This window comes from Archocentrus centrarchus, chromosome 4, assembly GCF_007364275.1.
Source record: "Archocentrus centrarchus isolate MPI-CPG fArcCen1 chromosome 4, fArcCen1, whole genome shotgun sequence".
Taxonomy (NCBI): Eukaryota; Metazoa; Chordata; class Actinopteri; order Cichliformes; family Cichlidae; genus Archocentrus; species Archocentrus centrarchus.
The window spans coordinates 1,277,858-1,294,161 of NC_044349.1; the positions used below are offsets into that span (position 1 = coordinate 1,277,858).

The window sequence follows — 16,304 nt, forward strand, 5'->3', positions numbered from 1 at the left end:
CAGTACAGTACTGGAAACGTCTGATGTGTTAAGCTAAGCAGTGAGCTGGGTCATTATTTCAGGGCTGAGTTGAGGTGCGGGTACCTGGATACAACGAGAGGGAGAATCAGCATCTTCAGCATCCTCATTAGCAGCTCACCAGGAAACTGAAAGTACTTCACCTCCTGTCAGGGCAAGACAAGAAAAAATGGATAATATTAGGAAGACAGATCTTTGAAGAGCACCTCATGTTACTTTAAAGGAAATGAACAGGAGTCGGTTCTGACAGAGATGGATAATGGATCATCTGATGAAGATGTCTGTAATATAACAAATTCAGTTCCATGGACAGAAATGAGGCTCTGGACTATTTTCCTTCTTTATTTAAAAAACTGTTCAAAGCTGTTCTCTTGTATATGTCTGTGTTTTCTTGTTATAGTTGCATATCAGTCAACACAGTGGATGATTGTCCCATACATTGCTACCGATGGGCCAGTCATGGGGAGTTGTTTTTTTCATTTTTTTTTGTTATTTGAATGTCATTACCAGAATCAGAATTAGTCAGTATCAGCAGCAGTGACAGTCGATCTGAGGATGCAAAATCATTTTCTGTTAGTGGTGTGTTAAATACACATTTCTCTGGTTGAAAAGTCAAATGCACGGTGTCCAGCTGAGTGGACATATTTGTAACTCCATGAAAAATAGGTTCATAAACAAAATTTTAATTGCATTTTTTTTCTTGCCTTAAGAGAAATAAAAACATTCAGAAAATAAAATCTTGACTGAGGTTCTCATAGGCACTTTATATTGTAAGGTAAGGACTCCACCCTAAACCCAACAGTCAAAACGACCCCCTATGAGCAGCACTTGGTGACAGTGGGAAGGAAAAACTCCCTTTAACAGGAAGAAACCTCCAGCAGAACCAGGCTCAGGGAGGGGGGGTCATCTGCTGAGGGGGGAGAGAGACAGAGATTAATAATAACTAATGATTAAATTATCTTCTTCTTTTGGCTGCTCCCTTTAGAAGTCTCCCCAGCAGATCATCTGCCACCATCTCATTCTCTGCATGTCCTCCATCACTACATCCATGAATCTTCCCTGAGGTCTTTCTCTTTTCCTCCTGCCTGGCAGCATCTGTTATATCCACCGTCCCTCTGCCACACATGTCCAAACCATCTCATCTCTAACTTTGTCTCCAAATAACTCAGCCTGAACTGTCCCTCTGATAGACTCATTTCTAATCCTGTCCGGTCACTCCCAACAAAATTCCACCATCATAAAGGAAAGAATACATTCCCAAAAATGTGATGCTTCCTCAGTCTGAATTCCTCTCAGACATGCTGGATTCATTTCCACAGCTCTGCAAGGCTGAGAAGCAGAATGCCATAAGAGTTATAGAAATAGAACGAGGTTCTAACTCTTGTTTTTCACAGCAGTGCTGAATTCATCTGCAAAGCTCTGACACCCTCAGATGAGGGCTGAGAGGGACCCACAGAAGCACCTTCCACTGCAAAGTGGTTTGTTTCTATACACTGATGCAAACTCTCCGAGAGCAACGGGACGCCAGCGAAGAAAATGCTCCTCAGCACATACCTGGGCATCATTTTGTGAACAGCAGTCATCAAAAAACACAGGTGGGCTATTTTTGAGTCCACTCTGAGTGTTATTGAAGAAACAAGTGTACTCTAGTTGAACTTCACTCTTCTTGGTACAGCACATTTTCCATTAGCTCAAAAAATGACATCATGGGAGCTTTCATGAAGGGAGGAGGGAAGTGGCGCCTGAGATGGAGGAGGATGTTTTCTTCTGTTGCTGATTGATTAGAACTGCGAGCTAAGGAAGAAAAGGGCTTTTTACACAGCTGGTGAGCTTTGTGTTTCTCAGGCTCACCTTTAGATCTGATTACACCTGTAAAAACAATCCTCCTTCATCTGTAAGAGCAGAGGAGAGATGCACTGTACAGATACAGAGACAGGACCCCCTTTGTGCCAAATAACAGCTCAAAGCCATCACTGCATGCAAGCATGTCTGCATGATCATCACAGTGCTCTGACTCTTCTACAGGGCTGATCCCTGCTATTGAAAATTAAATAAAAATTTCAATGAAATTAAATAAGAACTCATTACTTTTGTGGATTCATTTTGTGCATCTGTCCAGTGCTGCACAGCGTCTCACATCATTTTACTCCAATGCTCCGCTGCCACTGAGGCAGGAGAGGCACACAAGCAGCCAGGGTTTGAAACAGTAACAACAATTATTAAGACGGTTCAAAAAAAAAAAAACTGTTGTCTTCGACTGCAGTTTTTTTTTTTTTTTTTTTTTTTTTTTGGCCACAGCAGCTTTTATCGACAGTAGAGAGAGACAGGAAATGGGGGAAAGATAGAGGGGAAGACACACAGGTAAGAACTGGTGACGGGCCGGGACGCGAACCCACACCGCCTGCACTGCAATGCGGCATATGTATGTGGTCGCCAGCATCATCACTAAGCCACCCAGGCACCCTTGAACTGCATTTTCTATATTTCTCTCACAGCCTCTGCTGCCGAGGCTGAGCTTTCACATTGAGTGCAGCCTCGACATGAAATTATGTCCCTGACCGAAGCAGCGGCTGATGCATTAGCAAGCAGGTGTCAGTAGGTGATCGGCATTTTAAACTGAGTGATCAAGGTTGTAAAACACATAAAGCCTCAGCTCTTCTCTTGTTTCAGTAACCTCTAACTGGCACTTTATTATAACACACTGCAATAAATCAACAACCTGTGCTGGGAGCACCACACCTCTGCCCAGTGACACTGAGATTAAAAAAACAAGGATGGATGGAAAAGCGGTCCAGAAACAGAAGATCTCACTGTGAGCTTCTTATGGTGTCGTAGTTCTGTGATGTTTACATGAGAAGTTATTAAAAATAGATATTTCTGAAACAAAAACAGCTGCAGCAGAGTCTCTGCACATGTGGACGGAGCATTAACTGCATGGATGACATACCAGCTTTCCCATGGAAATGTTCAGATTTCATTTTATTCAGGAGTGACATTAGTCGGTCACTAGTGTATATAGTATATTGTATAGTAATAGTACATATAGAACACGTGGTCATTTTCTTGTTTGACCTTTGCCCTCCTCTAAGACCCTGAAATACTCACCATTGGCTACTTTCCACACTTTACATAAAGCGTGAGGTCGAGCTGCCTCAGATGCTTCCTGGTAGGCACTGTAGGCCGTTAACACCTCATTAACAGGTGATAACTTTACTACATGTAGTGGTGATGGGACCGAGTCTGCATTTGGGTCCCTTAACCTACAGTCCCTGACACGTCAGCGTCATGGAAGTGCGTTCATCTGTCAACACAAAGTCACCGATATCGTCTGAAATGACACAAAGGCTTTTTTCTGCACGTGCAAACAGGAGTGACATTTTTATCACAAAGTTCAAAAACCTCTGCTGTAGTTGGCCCGGCGGTCCAGCACACCCACCAGTGAAGATTTTCTGTCGTCTTTATCACACAAAGTTGTCTTTTGTGTTTCTTAGTCATCACAAAGAATGATATGCAGAAGTTTGCTTTTGTGTTTCTTATAATACTTAATCATCTCCTACCATCATTCCTTCATTAATCCAGAAAAGCCCCCATTTATCAAAGAGCTGCACAACAAGGGAGATACAACAGTAATTAATGAAACTGCCTTTTTAAACACACAGAGTCAAACTGGGTGCAGTCAGGAGGTCGGTGGAAGTGAGTGCAAAGAAGCGATGAATTTAAAACTCTACATTAAAGATCTTGAAAAATCAGGCCCAGTCATATCTTCATAGCCCCGTATTAACCTAATATAGCATTTCTCTGTCAGACTGCAGGCTCACTTGTGGTTCCTAGAGTAGAATGGGGGGGCAGCTTCAGCTTTCAGTCCTATTGTCATATATCAGCTGGGCGGCAGGCAGAGCACGGACCCAAACGCAGGACTTAAACTCAGAAAAAAAAGCTTTAATGGTGATGTCGCTGCCAAAATTAAAAAAAACATAAAAATAAAGCAGGAGGTTAGAGCCAGAAATGCAAAAACTCAGAGACTAAAAGAAACCCACAGAACGATGGAGCACACAGCATGAGGGGGGGGCATGACAAAAAACTGAAGATTTAGATACAAACAAGAGGTAATTAGGGAGAGAGGACCCAGCTGGGGAAAACCAGACACAGGTGAATCTAATGATACGGACGAGACACAAGACGAGCAAAATAAAACAGGAAGTAACTAAAAATGGGAACAGGACTACACACAGATGACAGGAGGGCAGGAAAATAAACTCAGTGAATTACCTATAATTACAAATGACAAAGGAAACAGAACCAGGACTGAGAATAAAACCAGGAGAGAAATAAACTAGAATATAAACTTAAACTGGACTGCGGCACCCCCCCTCCTGTGGAGCCAGCTCCCAGGTTGGATTTGGGAGACAGACGCCCTCTCTGCTTTTAGGATCAGGGTTAAAGCTCTCCTTTCTGATAAAGCTCATAGTTACGGTTGGATCAGGTGACCCTGCTCAGGCTGCTGGGGGGGGGGGTCCCATGATGCACTCAGCATTTACTGCCAACATTCTTCCTTTGTTAATGAATGATACTGAAATTAGGTAGGCTTTACAGCATTGGAAATACCTGTTAGTTCACACACACACACACACACACACACACACACACACACACACACAGACACACACACACACACACACACACACACACACACACACAGACACACACACACATATGAAATAGAATAAAATGGGATATGCCCCCAGAGGTGGCTGAGAATAACTGAGCTGAGGTCCTGTGGGACTTCCAGATACAGACAGACAAACTGGTGATGGCTAACCAACCATATATATATATATATATATATATATATATATATATATATACTGTATATATATATAAACTGCAAAAATTGATGCACTGATTCTTACATGTGATTAATGAAAACATGCAAACATTTTGGAATGAAATTCATTATAATAAGCTAAGCACATGGTTTAAGGGAGTAAAGCACACATTTTTATCTAATACAAACCACCAAATGAACTGCTGTATGATGAGGAAAGAGGCATTCAGTTTACTATTACTCAGTTTTATGGAAACAAATCTCTTCCGACTGACTTTAAGAAACTCCCAAAGCAACGTCTCCGGTGTGTAAACTAGACCTTGTTGTTCATTCCACTCACAGCCTTCGATTACTCAAAGGAGACTCGTGTAGGTGGAAGCAATATTTCAACATGAGGAGAAGAGGTGAGAGAGTGGCAGCGAAGCACGGAGAGGTAAATCTAATATGCAAGCACCGAGGGACAGTTTGTCTGCAGATCTCACCGGGTTTTTGTGTATTTGTGAGTGCACCAGGCTTAACACTGGCTTCTGTCCAGTGCAACAGTGGACAGCTGTTCCCTATCAGCTGTGCTGTTTCCATCCCATGCAGCCAGAGCTCATATCTCCAGCCTGTCAGAATGAACCTGGCAGCGAATCAGGAGTTTGACAAAGCTTCTTTCCTCCCAAGTCATCTCTGCAGCCGCAGTGCAGTTTAAGAGCTCTGAGCCAGGGATCAGCGTCCAGTGATCATGCAATTTAAAATGTAATTGCCCTTCATGCTCCAGAACATAAAGATTGATTCAATCTGTGCTACACAGGAGTATAAAAATGTTTTATTCTCATCTGTGAATGATGAAGATTTGAATAATTTCATTAATGATGTGGGTGTTAGGATGATCTCACCTACTGAAAATGACAGAAGGTTAACCATTAACCGTGACTCAGACTTTGTTTCTGAATTTTTTAAGTGTAATTGAAAAAGTTGAGAACCAGTGGATGTAGCATCAGAGCAGCAGCACCTCAGACCCCAAAACACGGGTGGGTCAGCCACCCTTCATTTAGCAGACAGGTTGAGCAGCCGAAAGAATAAAAGCAATAATGAAATTCTATAACATGCTAAAGCACGTGTCACTCTATCAGTAATGACTGTCAGTATATTTTGGTCACCCTGTTGTAGCTGTGGTCCCTACAGGGATCAGCACACACCACACTAAACAGCACTGCTTTTACTAACTGTGAGCAAACAAGCGAACGATCACAGAAAGGCCCAACAAAGCTGAAAGGTGCTCGACTTAAAACACCACATTACAGAGACAATTCCACATACTTTCTATTGTTAAAACCACACCAGAAGAAATATGGAGTCAGAGTGTTTCTCAATGATAAGAGGCATGCAGCTGCAGCACTGGGCAAAAGCTGGGACACAAACGTCTGACTGGTACCGCACATAAAATGTGTTTCTGTGAGCCAAAATACCAAAGTGACAAAGTTTTATTACAGCGGAGGAGCTGGCTGCGGTCAGGTAGGACAGGAGCTCCAAAAAAACTGCAGAGTTTTTGTGACTCTGTTTTTATTTAATGTAAACTGTATGATCACACATATTTGTCTGCTCCATTCTGTGTTTCCATTAAACAGAGTAAAGAGCTCTGAAAGGCTCACAATGAGCTGAAATGAAACATGCACACATCTGAGAAATATGATGACTTTAGCCCTTCAGTTTTACTGTGACGTTGATAAAATATGGAATGGAATGATGGACGTGCAGAATGAGCAAACACACGGTTCACTAAAGTTCAAATTTTTAAATTGTTGCAGTTACAGGATGTTGTGGAAACTGTGCCAAGGAAACCTTAATTTTTCACAAAGGCAATTAGGAAATAAAAATAATGAAAGCATCTGCCAACATGCAATTTTTGTTAGTTCAGAAACTCTTTGAGGAGTCTAAAAATAGCCTCAGAATAACAGTGAGTGTTTAATAAGGCTCCCTGAGGCTGCAGTCATGCTTTCGTCCTCTGTCTTCATGGTTAATGGGACTGTTCCTGTGTGCAGGTTTAGTCCAGGTTCACAGTCTGTTGGGTTTTGTCTGCTTTACTTTGATTGGATGACTGTTTCTAAAACCTTTGAGTTTGTGTTTGGAGCCTATTAAAAGCTCGTTGTCTGTCGTCTACGTCCGCCTCCTGTATCTGGGGTCTCAGCACTGCCCTCCACACTCCGACTGTAATAATATCTGAAAGTAATGTTTCAAAATATAAATTCAGATCAACATTCACTTTAATACACGCAGAGAGAGCAAATCTCCACCAAGGCAGCTCACTCTCTGGGCAGTATTTCCTTGTAAGGGACTAATATTGTATATTGTATAAATTCATTTTGTTTTCTTTGTTCTTTTTACACATACTTTGTTGGCAGCACACTGGTAAGAATCATGGTTTCTAAGTTAGGAGGCTTTCTGTCAATTTTTGACCAGCATCATTAAGCTGACCTTGAAGACCTTGATGATGTGAAGCAAATTTGAATGGATTGTTGCCGTGACCGCACTCTGCACCCCCACACAGTTTAATCAGAATTCATTCAAAACTTTTTGAGAGGTTGTGTTTACAGTTAAAACTCTGAGTGTGAAGACTTCTATTAGGATGAGTTTGTGTAAGTCTGTCCATCCATCCATCCATCTAAGCAGGGTATTCCAGATGTTCTTCTCTCCAGAGAGGACATCGAGCTCCTTGCAGCAGGAGCAGTGACTCTTCTTCCAGCCGCCTCCGGATGTCTGAGCTCCTCCCCATGTCTCCATCCAATGGAGGAAACTCATTTCACTAAGCAGATCTCATGACGGGAGGTGAGGGAGATGCAGAAGGACCGGCTCTTCACCACAACAGTCTGGACCACACACACACACACACACACACACACACACACACACACACACACACACACACACACACACACACACACACACACACACAATCCAGCTTTTGAATAAGATTCTGAGAGATAATGTGAAAGCAATCTGATCTCTTTTTCCTCTGAGTATTTGATTTTATAAGCTTCTACAGGACTTCTTAATAATATTGCTTAAATCATTCGTGTATGGGGTCGAAGGTGTTGGTGTTTGTATGAACCCTGTGGAAATCAGCCAAACGTTCCCTTGAGGAATTATGTTTTACAGTGAGATGATTACATCGTTTTAATGCAGGCACAGGACCTGCAGTCCCAGCACACACACTTCATTTCTGCAAAGCTTTTTTATAAGTAATAACGTTACAGTTTTAATTTAGTCTCTCAAAACTTAATATTCAACCATATTTTTTTCTTTTTGGGGTTGATGGACACCAAAAACAAACAGCAATCAGTGTTTCTGTGTGTGTCATCAATATCTAAAAACAGCTGTTTGGTTACAAATGTTCAGTTATGAAGATTGTCTCCATGATGATAGCAATCTTTGTCTTGCCATATGATAAAAATGTCTTATTTGAGCACAGCAGCACTTCTTTAGTTACCTGGGAAAACAGTTCTTAACCAAAAATATAATTTTACAAACATTATTAGGAAAGAATCCGAGCAGAGAATAATAATTCTGCTTGTGATGGACGTGCAGGGTTTTGGGAGTTCAGATGAGGCAGTTCTTTTCTTCATTTAGCCAGACAGTTATAAATTAAAGGAATTATTAATTTCAGTGTTTAAACATATTCAGAGGAAAAAAACAGGTGTGAAAATACTTTAAATTAACTGTAACACCATCTAAAATGCTGCTATTAAAATGAAATGTGTGGTCTGAAGGGCCCTAGAATGATCTTGAATGATGTATTTCAGGGTTAACAGAAGGAGTCAGGCTGTCTGAGTCCAGCGTGAACGTGTCGCCGAATCTTTATCATGATACTTTATCATGAAGCTCATTTAAAAACTCCTCGTCTCTCTGAGTGGATTCAACCAACTCAACAGGCAACAGATCATATTACAGCATTTATGGATTTATGAAGGGAGGTATCACTTTGTTTTTTGGACTCGCCGTCCTTTACCTTTATTGCTGAGGAAGAGTAGCAGCAATCTTCCTCTCCAGCTTATTAATTAATCAAAGACAGACCGAGTTTGAACTCATTTGAAACTCTGACCCTTAGTCTTGTCCACCATAATTAGAAAATTTAAAAACCTGTTTTATTTGTTATTATTGATCGTCCACCTGGTCCTTACTCAGAGTTTGATTTCTCAGGCTTTTTATCTGATTTAGTGCTCAGTTCAGATAAAATAACTATATTTAACCTCCGTGTCGGTGCTGAAAATTACAGCCTCAACATTGTATTTAATCTATTAGTAGACTCAATAAGTTTAAGCATATAATTCCTTCATTATTATGCAGCAGCTACCTAAACTCTGCTCCCAGTGAGGTCGATCATCTCGTCAGTAGTTTTACATCCTCACTGTGACTCTGGATTCTCATCTGAAAAAGAAAGCCTCAACTCAGAAGAGCCTTCAGCTTTCAGGCCCCTCTTCTGTGGAACCAGCTCCTAGTTTGGACGATATAAAGGGCCTTGAGCCGACTGTTGCTGTGGTGATTTGGTGCTGTATAAATGTATTGAATTGGATTGAATTACTGTACCACCTGAGCCATCCTTCATGTTGCCCCAACCTCAAAATGTAACTTCACTATGCATACAGCAATAAAGAGCAAGGCCACAGTGGCAGAGCGGCAGCAGGAGCGTCTATGAACAGTGTGGATTCTCCTGCTGCTGCTCTGCCGCTGTGGCCTCACTCTTTATTGTATAGTTTGGACTTGATTTGGCGTCATTATTTTTCCTTTTTTTGTTCAACCAGCCAGGTCATTTTCAGCAAAGCATGTCCTCACATCAATGGGAGGCTCGGCACCCTTTGTGAGGTCTCTGCTCTTTATGCATGAGAGTAAACACAGCTGGACACAAGTGTAGGCTGAACCGCTCTGATGTGAGGACTGCAGAGAAACTGAGCTGAGCAGAACCCCACAGGCTGGTTTACACACTGTCCAAGGGGCAAAAGTTTGAGCTATATTATAAATGTGAGGTCATATGACATCTTTCATATATGAGGGTTTTGTGATAAGGGAGTTTAAATTGTAGCTAATTTCTTAGAAATTCCATCTCTCTTTGTATTTCATGTTAACATTAGCTCTGCAGCCTGTGACGGCCCTCTGCCTTGCCCAGGGACTGCTGTTGTCTTGCAGGTTCATGGTGGGCGGGAAGCAGTGCAGCTGGGAACTCCTGACCAGTCTCCCTGGAGCATTTAAGAGCTTGCTGTATTAGCTCTAAGGAAGGGTTTTTACCTCCATTCATCCAGCACCATGGTTATTAGTTTGGTTGGCTTTATCTTGGTTTGTTAGGGTTTACACTGTACAACACCGTGCATACTCAACATCCCCCCATTCATCCAACAACTGACACACTTTAAGTACTGATTGTCACACCTCATTGAGCATTATTGTTTTCACCTTAAACTGGTAAAAGTTGGTTTAACTGGTGTCTCCTGTTATTAGTCACGGCCCTCGAGCTGGACTGTGACAAGCCCTTAGCTGGAGACTGTTCAAAGAGCTAAAGAAGCATCCTTATAATAAAAATCACAATTATTCCAAGCTTGATGTAATGATACAATAACAGGGGTTCTCACAGCGCTTTAATGGCACACAATGATACAAAGAGTAAAACACAAAACATATGCAAAGAAACCCACAAAATAATGCACAGAAAAAATACGGCAGTGGGTCTGGCTACACACAGAAACAAAGAGAGGAGCAAATTAATGCCAACTAACCACCAAAAAATAATAAAATGTCTGCAGACACTTAGATTTCACTTTTGGACACTCTGCACACTCAGCTACACATGTGAGGACATGGTGGTCTTTAGTCCTCTTGGTGGCTATTGGTCACTAACACCAACAACAACAAACATGTGCACCCTCTTGTTCAAATGCTGTCTGATAACTTCTTTATTGACACAACAATATTAGAACACATTACCGGCATATTTACCAGTTACTTTACAAAGCAGTTTCACATCACCGTCCTCAGGCATCTCCAGCTTTGACCAAACACAACCCCAACGTACACGAACCACAGACCACGATGCATTTGAAGGGGTAACCGCTGTTCTTCGTGATGCTGCCACCTGCTGATGGAGGTTTTTAGCATTAGGTCAACCTCTTGTCATGATCCTGGGCCAGTGTATCCTTTGTATCTTGTCGTGTGTAGTTTTGTTTTGTTATATTCTTCAGGTTGTGTTTCTTATAGTTCAGTTTCTCAGTTATTGTTGAGTGATCTATTTAGTTATTTATGTATTCAGGTTTTTCCATTTATCTTGTCTGTTTTGTTCCCATATTTTGGCCCTTCTGTGTTTAGTTTCTCTTCCCATTGTTTCCTTGTGTAATGTTTGATTCCTCTGTCAGGTTTTCTGTGTTAGGTTTGCATGTGTGTTAGGTTGGGTCACTTCCTGTTTTATTTTGGCAATCTTGAGTTCCTTGTGTTTTGTATCTAGGTTTAGTTCCCCTTGAGTTGTCAGTGTATTATGTTCAGCTGTGCTCTCACCTGTTGCCCATTCCCTCGTTATCCCTTTGTGTATATTGCCTGTGTTTCCACTCATTCGTTGTCGCGTCCTCGTCTCTGCATGGTCAGTGTTGTCTGCACTGCCCTGCCGTGTGCTTCATGTTGCATGCCATGTTCTTATGTCCATAGTTATGTTTATGTTTAGTAACATGTACTGCTGGCACCTGTCCAGACCAGGGTTATAATAGTTTTGGATTTTACATTATCGTTTAGTTTTAGTTAGTTTTTACTTTTTTTTCTCTAATTCAGTTAGTTTTAATTAGTTTTCAGAGTGGTTTTGCTCGTTTTTATTAGTTTTTATTTTAGGTTTAATGCTTAGTTTTAGTTTAGTTTCGTTAGTTTCAGTTTTAGTTTTAGTATTTTTATACTTTGTCAGGTGCAAGATTCAATGCGCAAAAGTGACTATTGTGTAATAAAAACTCAACAAAAGATACCATAAAGAAATATATTCAACAACCAACAGTTCACAAGACAGAAGCACTACATGCTAAATGTGTAATAATTAGGACACACATGAACATCAACAGGGAGAAACAAAGAAAAACATGAACTCCCAAACTCAATAAATTCTACAATAAACTCCACAATAAAGTTCAGCATCAGTACAGTAGATTAACAACAGCTACATGTGGTTTTTGACAAAAACAAACTCTTTAAAGGAGTCAAAGGTCAAATCCAGCTGCATCCTGATGTTCTCCACCACCCGAAGCTGCTTCTGTTTTGGAGCTAGCTTGGTTAGATGCTGCTGATTAGACTTGCAGGGTCTTTGCAGCCTCTGTACACAACCTACGGAAGTGTCCGACCTCATGTCCGCATTTATGCTTGTGTGTTGTGTGTGTTAATTACCTTGTGGTCGTGTGCTGCGGTGCCAGCTGGGACTTTTTTTGGTCCTCGCTCTTTGTGTTCAGTTTTCTGGCTGCAAACATATTTGTCCCTGTTTTTCCACTTCCTTCATTTCCTCATGTCCATTCCGACAGCAGTCTCCCTCCAGGAATTTGCTGACATTTGTGAGTCTTTATACTGATGCTTTGATTATTATTCCTGATTGTTATTCTCTCACTGATAAAGTAGATGGAAACGCACAAGAACTGAACAGGTTAATCACAGTGTTGCGGCAGCGTGGACCCGCTCTGAACCCGGTGGGTTCAGTCGGTACTCTGCCGCTTTCTCGTGCACACTCACGCACACAGCTGCCTGACGGCGCTCCCAGCTTAAACTCGGAGAGCGGAAAAAGGATCAATCCACAATAATTTCAGTTAGTTTTAGTTAGTTTTTTAAACTCACAATACAGTTTTAGTTAGTTATCGTTTTTTCCTTTTAATTGTAGTTTTTATTTATTTCAGTTAACGACAATGTTTTTTCAATTTCAGTTTTCGTTATTTCGTTCGTTTTCATTAACTATAATAACCCTGGTCCAGACTTTGTTAAATAAAGTCCAAGCTAAATTATAGCTCTTGCCTCTGAGTCCTGCGTTGGTCCTCCGCTTTGCCTGCACCAGCAGAATGTGACACCTCTGCCAGGTAACACCAAATGACACATTCATAATAAACTGACAAAGAACATGTTTACTGGCACCCCGACATCCCAAGAGAAAAGCTTATTTAGTCCAGATGGAAAACTCCATTATAAAATTAAGTTATAATCTTTAACCACCCAGCTATAAATGTATGACTATATTTCATCATTAAACAAACAAAATCTGTCCCCACAGAAATTCTCGTGAAAACTCACTTTGATGCCACCTTTGTGATATATTTTGATATATTTTCAGAGGTAATTCAAGTTTGTTTGTTATACAGTACATGCAGATAGTGAGCAGCATTATTAACAGCACTTAACTATGTAATTTATTATGGGTTGTGTCAAACAGCATTAGCTGCTAGCTGGCAGAGCCAGATGTAATTTCTCCAGTGTGTCCTGTGTCTGGGCCTCCTCCCAGCTGGAGATGCCTGAAACACCTCAACTAGGAAGAGTCAAGGAGGCCTGAACTGCCTCCACTGGCTCCCTGAGATCAGAAGCAATGGCTCCACTCTAAAGACCAAGCTCCTCAACCCATACAGCTCAGACATCCCATAAAACTTTAAATTTACACACCCTGTATCTGCCATCTTATTCTTTCCATCACTACCCACAGCTCATGGCCACGAGGCTTTAAACAAACAACAAACAGTAATTCTGAGAAAGAAATATTAAATAACACTGAGCAGGAAACAGAAGGCAAAACTAGGGAATTGATTTAAAGGACATATTTGGTCAAAAATTCAAGTTTCCTTGAAATATTAATAAAGGTCAAGTAATTTATTTTAAATTTCCATAATTTCCATTTAGGGTAACTATATAGTTACACACTGCAACAATGCAGCTGCTTTTGTTTTCACTCTGAGTCTGTGTGTGTGTGTGTGTGTGTGTGTTCGTGCGTGTGTGTGTGTGTTCGTGCATGTGTGTGTGTGTGTGTGTGTGTTCGTGCATGTGTGTGTTCGTGCATGTGTGTGTGTGTGTTCGTGTGTGTGTGTGTGTGTGTGTTCGTGTGTGTGTGTATGCGTGCATGTGTGTGTGTGTGTGTGTGTGTGTGTGTGATCTTTTCCAAATGTGCTTTTTTGTTGTTGTTGTTTCTTTTTTGAAGAGGAACTCGGTGCTGCTGTGTGCCGTACATTTCCCCGTTTACATGAATGGTAAATGAAAAGGTAAATGGCTGGTACTGCACATGTCTGTGGACACATTTATTTTCAACAAAGGTGAGACACGTGGTCACAAAACAGAAAAGCTGTTTTGAGATGAATAAAAAGTTTGCAGAGTACTCTGACCCATCAATGTGCAGTAATGTAGTAGTTTTGGCAGAGACAGTGATACTGAGTAAATGTGTCTGTCCTAGCACGTAGCAATGCACCACTCCATATTAACCTTTGCATGTGTGGATCTTGTAATGTGTAATGAGTTGTGTAATATGAAAAAACTGAAGTTGCTGTCATAAATATGATTTGAAGCACCTAAAAATGGGTCCAATATTCAGACTAAATCTGGATTTGGGTTTTTTTTGTGTGATATAATTAACAGATGCTTGATTGATTTAAAATTAGTACTAAGAAAAATTAAGATCTAATTGCTTAATTTTTACTTTCAGGCTGCTGGGAGCAATATCTTATCACAGAGACTACAGATATTGTTAGTATCTTATTACAAAAGCTAAAACTGTCTAGAAACTGGTTAAAGTCAGATGAGCAAGAGGCAAGCAGCATTCTGAGAACCTTAAACCCTCAGTAAAGTCTCTACCCAGTTATGAAAGTCATGTTTTCCATGAGCTGATGAATATAAGTGTGATGTCAGGGGCTGGTGTCCGAACAGTGGGCTGAGGGTCTGCAGGGCGAGGCGGGTGCATTATGACAGCTAAAGCGCTTTTCTGTTAAGCAGAGAGAGCTTAGTTTGCTGTGTAAGAGCAGGATTAGCACTCACGTACGACCAGCAGAGAAGGTCTGCTGCGGCTCTGCTCATCTTGCACTCGGGCATTAAGGGTCAGTGTGTATATGCCTGCATGTGTGTGCGTACATAAGGTAAGAGCAGCTGTTTTCAGAGCACCGGTTAACTGTGCAGCTGCAGTTTGGCAGATTTTACTGACCGAGTGTGACGACATAAAACATCAGAGCACAACAAACAGGCAGAAAATATGAGTTATGTATGCTTAACATTTACGCTTCCTGATGCTGTCATGTTGCACTTCATACACATTTTTAGAGTGTATTTGAACTGTTATTAAAGAATACATTCATGAGTCTGCAAATAATCTAAGAAAATGATGATTCCATTAGAGATTTGCTGATCTGGGACTCGAGAGTTTGCCTTATGAATTAGAAGCATAAGGCAAACTCTCCAGTGACTTTCTTGGTGGGAAGCTCCACAAATACTGGAACTTATATTTTCAATAATCCAGTATTTGTGGAGCTTCCCACCAAGAAAGCCTTGATGTCTTCACCAACACCAAAAGATCTCTTGTCTCACGGTCCTTTCAGTCTTTATTGGTGTTTGTTGTGTTTCTAATGTTTCCTTTAGTGTCTCCCCCTCTCTGTCTTCCTGTTTGTCTGCAGTAATTACTGTCTTATTTCCAGTTTTATTTTGAAAATTTGTGTCCTCGTGTCATATTGTCTTTATTTCTTGACTTCATTGGTTCCAACTGTTCCTACTCAGTTCTACTGTGTATTTAGTCCCTCATTCTGACTGTTTGTCCTCCTATTTACAATTTATTGTTCCCCTTTAGTCTCTGGAGCTTGAAAAAGGCGACTGGACTTCTTTTTGTTTCTTGAAGACGTTTCACCTCTCATCCGAAAGGCTTCTTCAGTTCTCAACCAAATGGTGGAGAGACCCAGGTATTTAAACCCCTGTGGGCGTAGTCCCCTGGAGGTGGTTATGACCCTCTATTGATCATGTGCTTGAACACATGTGCCCAGGTGTGAAGGGGGCGTGGGTCATATTTAATCAGTGGTTTCAGTTGAAACCAACTTAGGACTCCGCTCCATTGTTTCCTGTGGCCTATTGAGGTCACTGGAACAAAGGTGTGAATGGGGGTTGAGACGTCTGGGAAGGGAGCTCAGGACAGCACTGTAAGCGGGGGAAAGTTGGTGACGTAATCCACCTCCTCTGTTCAATGATGGTTGTTCACAGTGGACATAGATGGCTTCTTTCACTCCTCTTTCAAACCATCTGTTTTCCCTGTCCAAAATGTGGACATTGGCATCCTCAAAAGAGTGCCCTTTTTCCTTCAGATGCAGATGTACTGCTGAATCTTGTCCTGTCGAAGTGGCTCTTCTATGTTGTGCCATTCGTTTGTGAAGAGGCTGTTTGGTTTCACCAATGTAGAGGTCCGAGCACTCTTCACTGCACTGAACAGCATACACTACATCGCTGATCTTGTGTTTGGCGGGTTTGTCCT

General features: G+C 41.3%; 1 protein-coding gene across 1 annotated transcript in view; it reads right to left on the bottom strand.

Annotated features, from left to right (window-relative positions):
- The window catches only part of slc1a7b (solute carrier family 1 member 7b), a 49,199-nt gene that overhangs the window by 22,985 nt on the left and 9,910 nt on the right, over positions 1–16,304 (bottom strand). Inside the window, exon 2 of the mRNA XM_030726946.1 lies at positions 85–164. Within this exon, the coding sequence (XP_030582806.1) occupies positions 85–164 (80 nt within the window). The remainder of the gene's footprint in view (positions 1–84; positions 165–16,304) is intronic.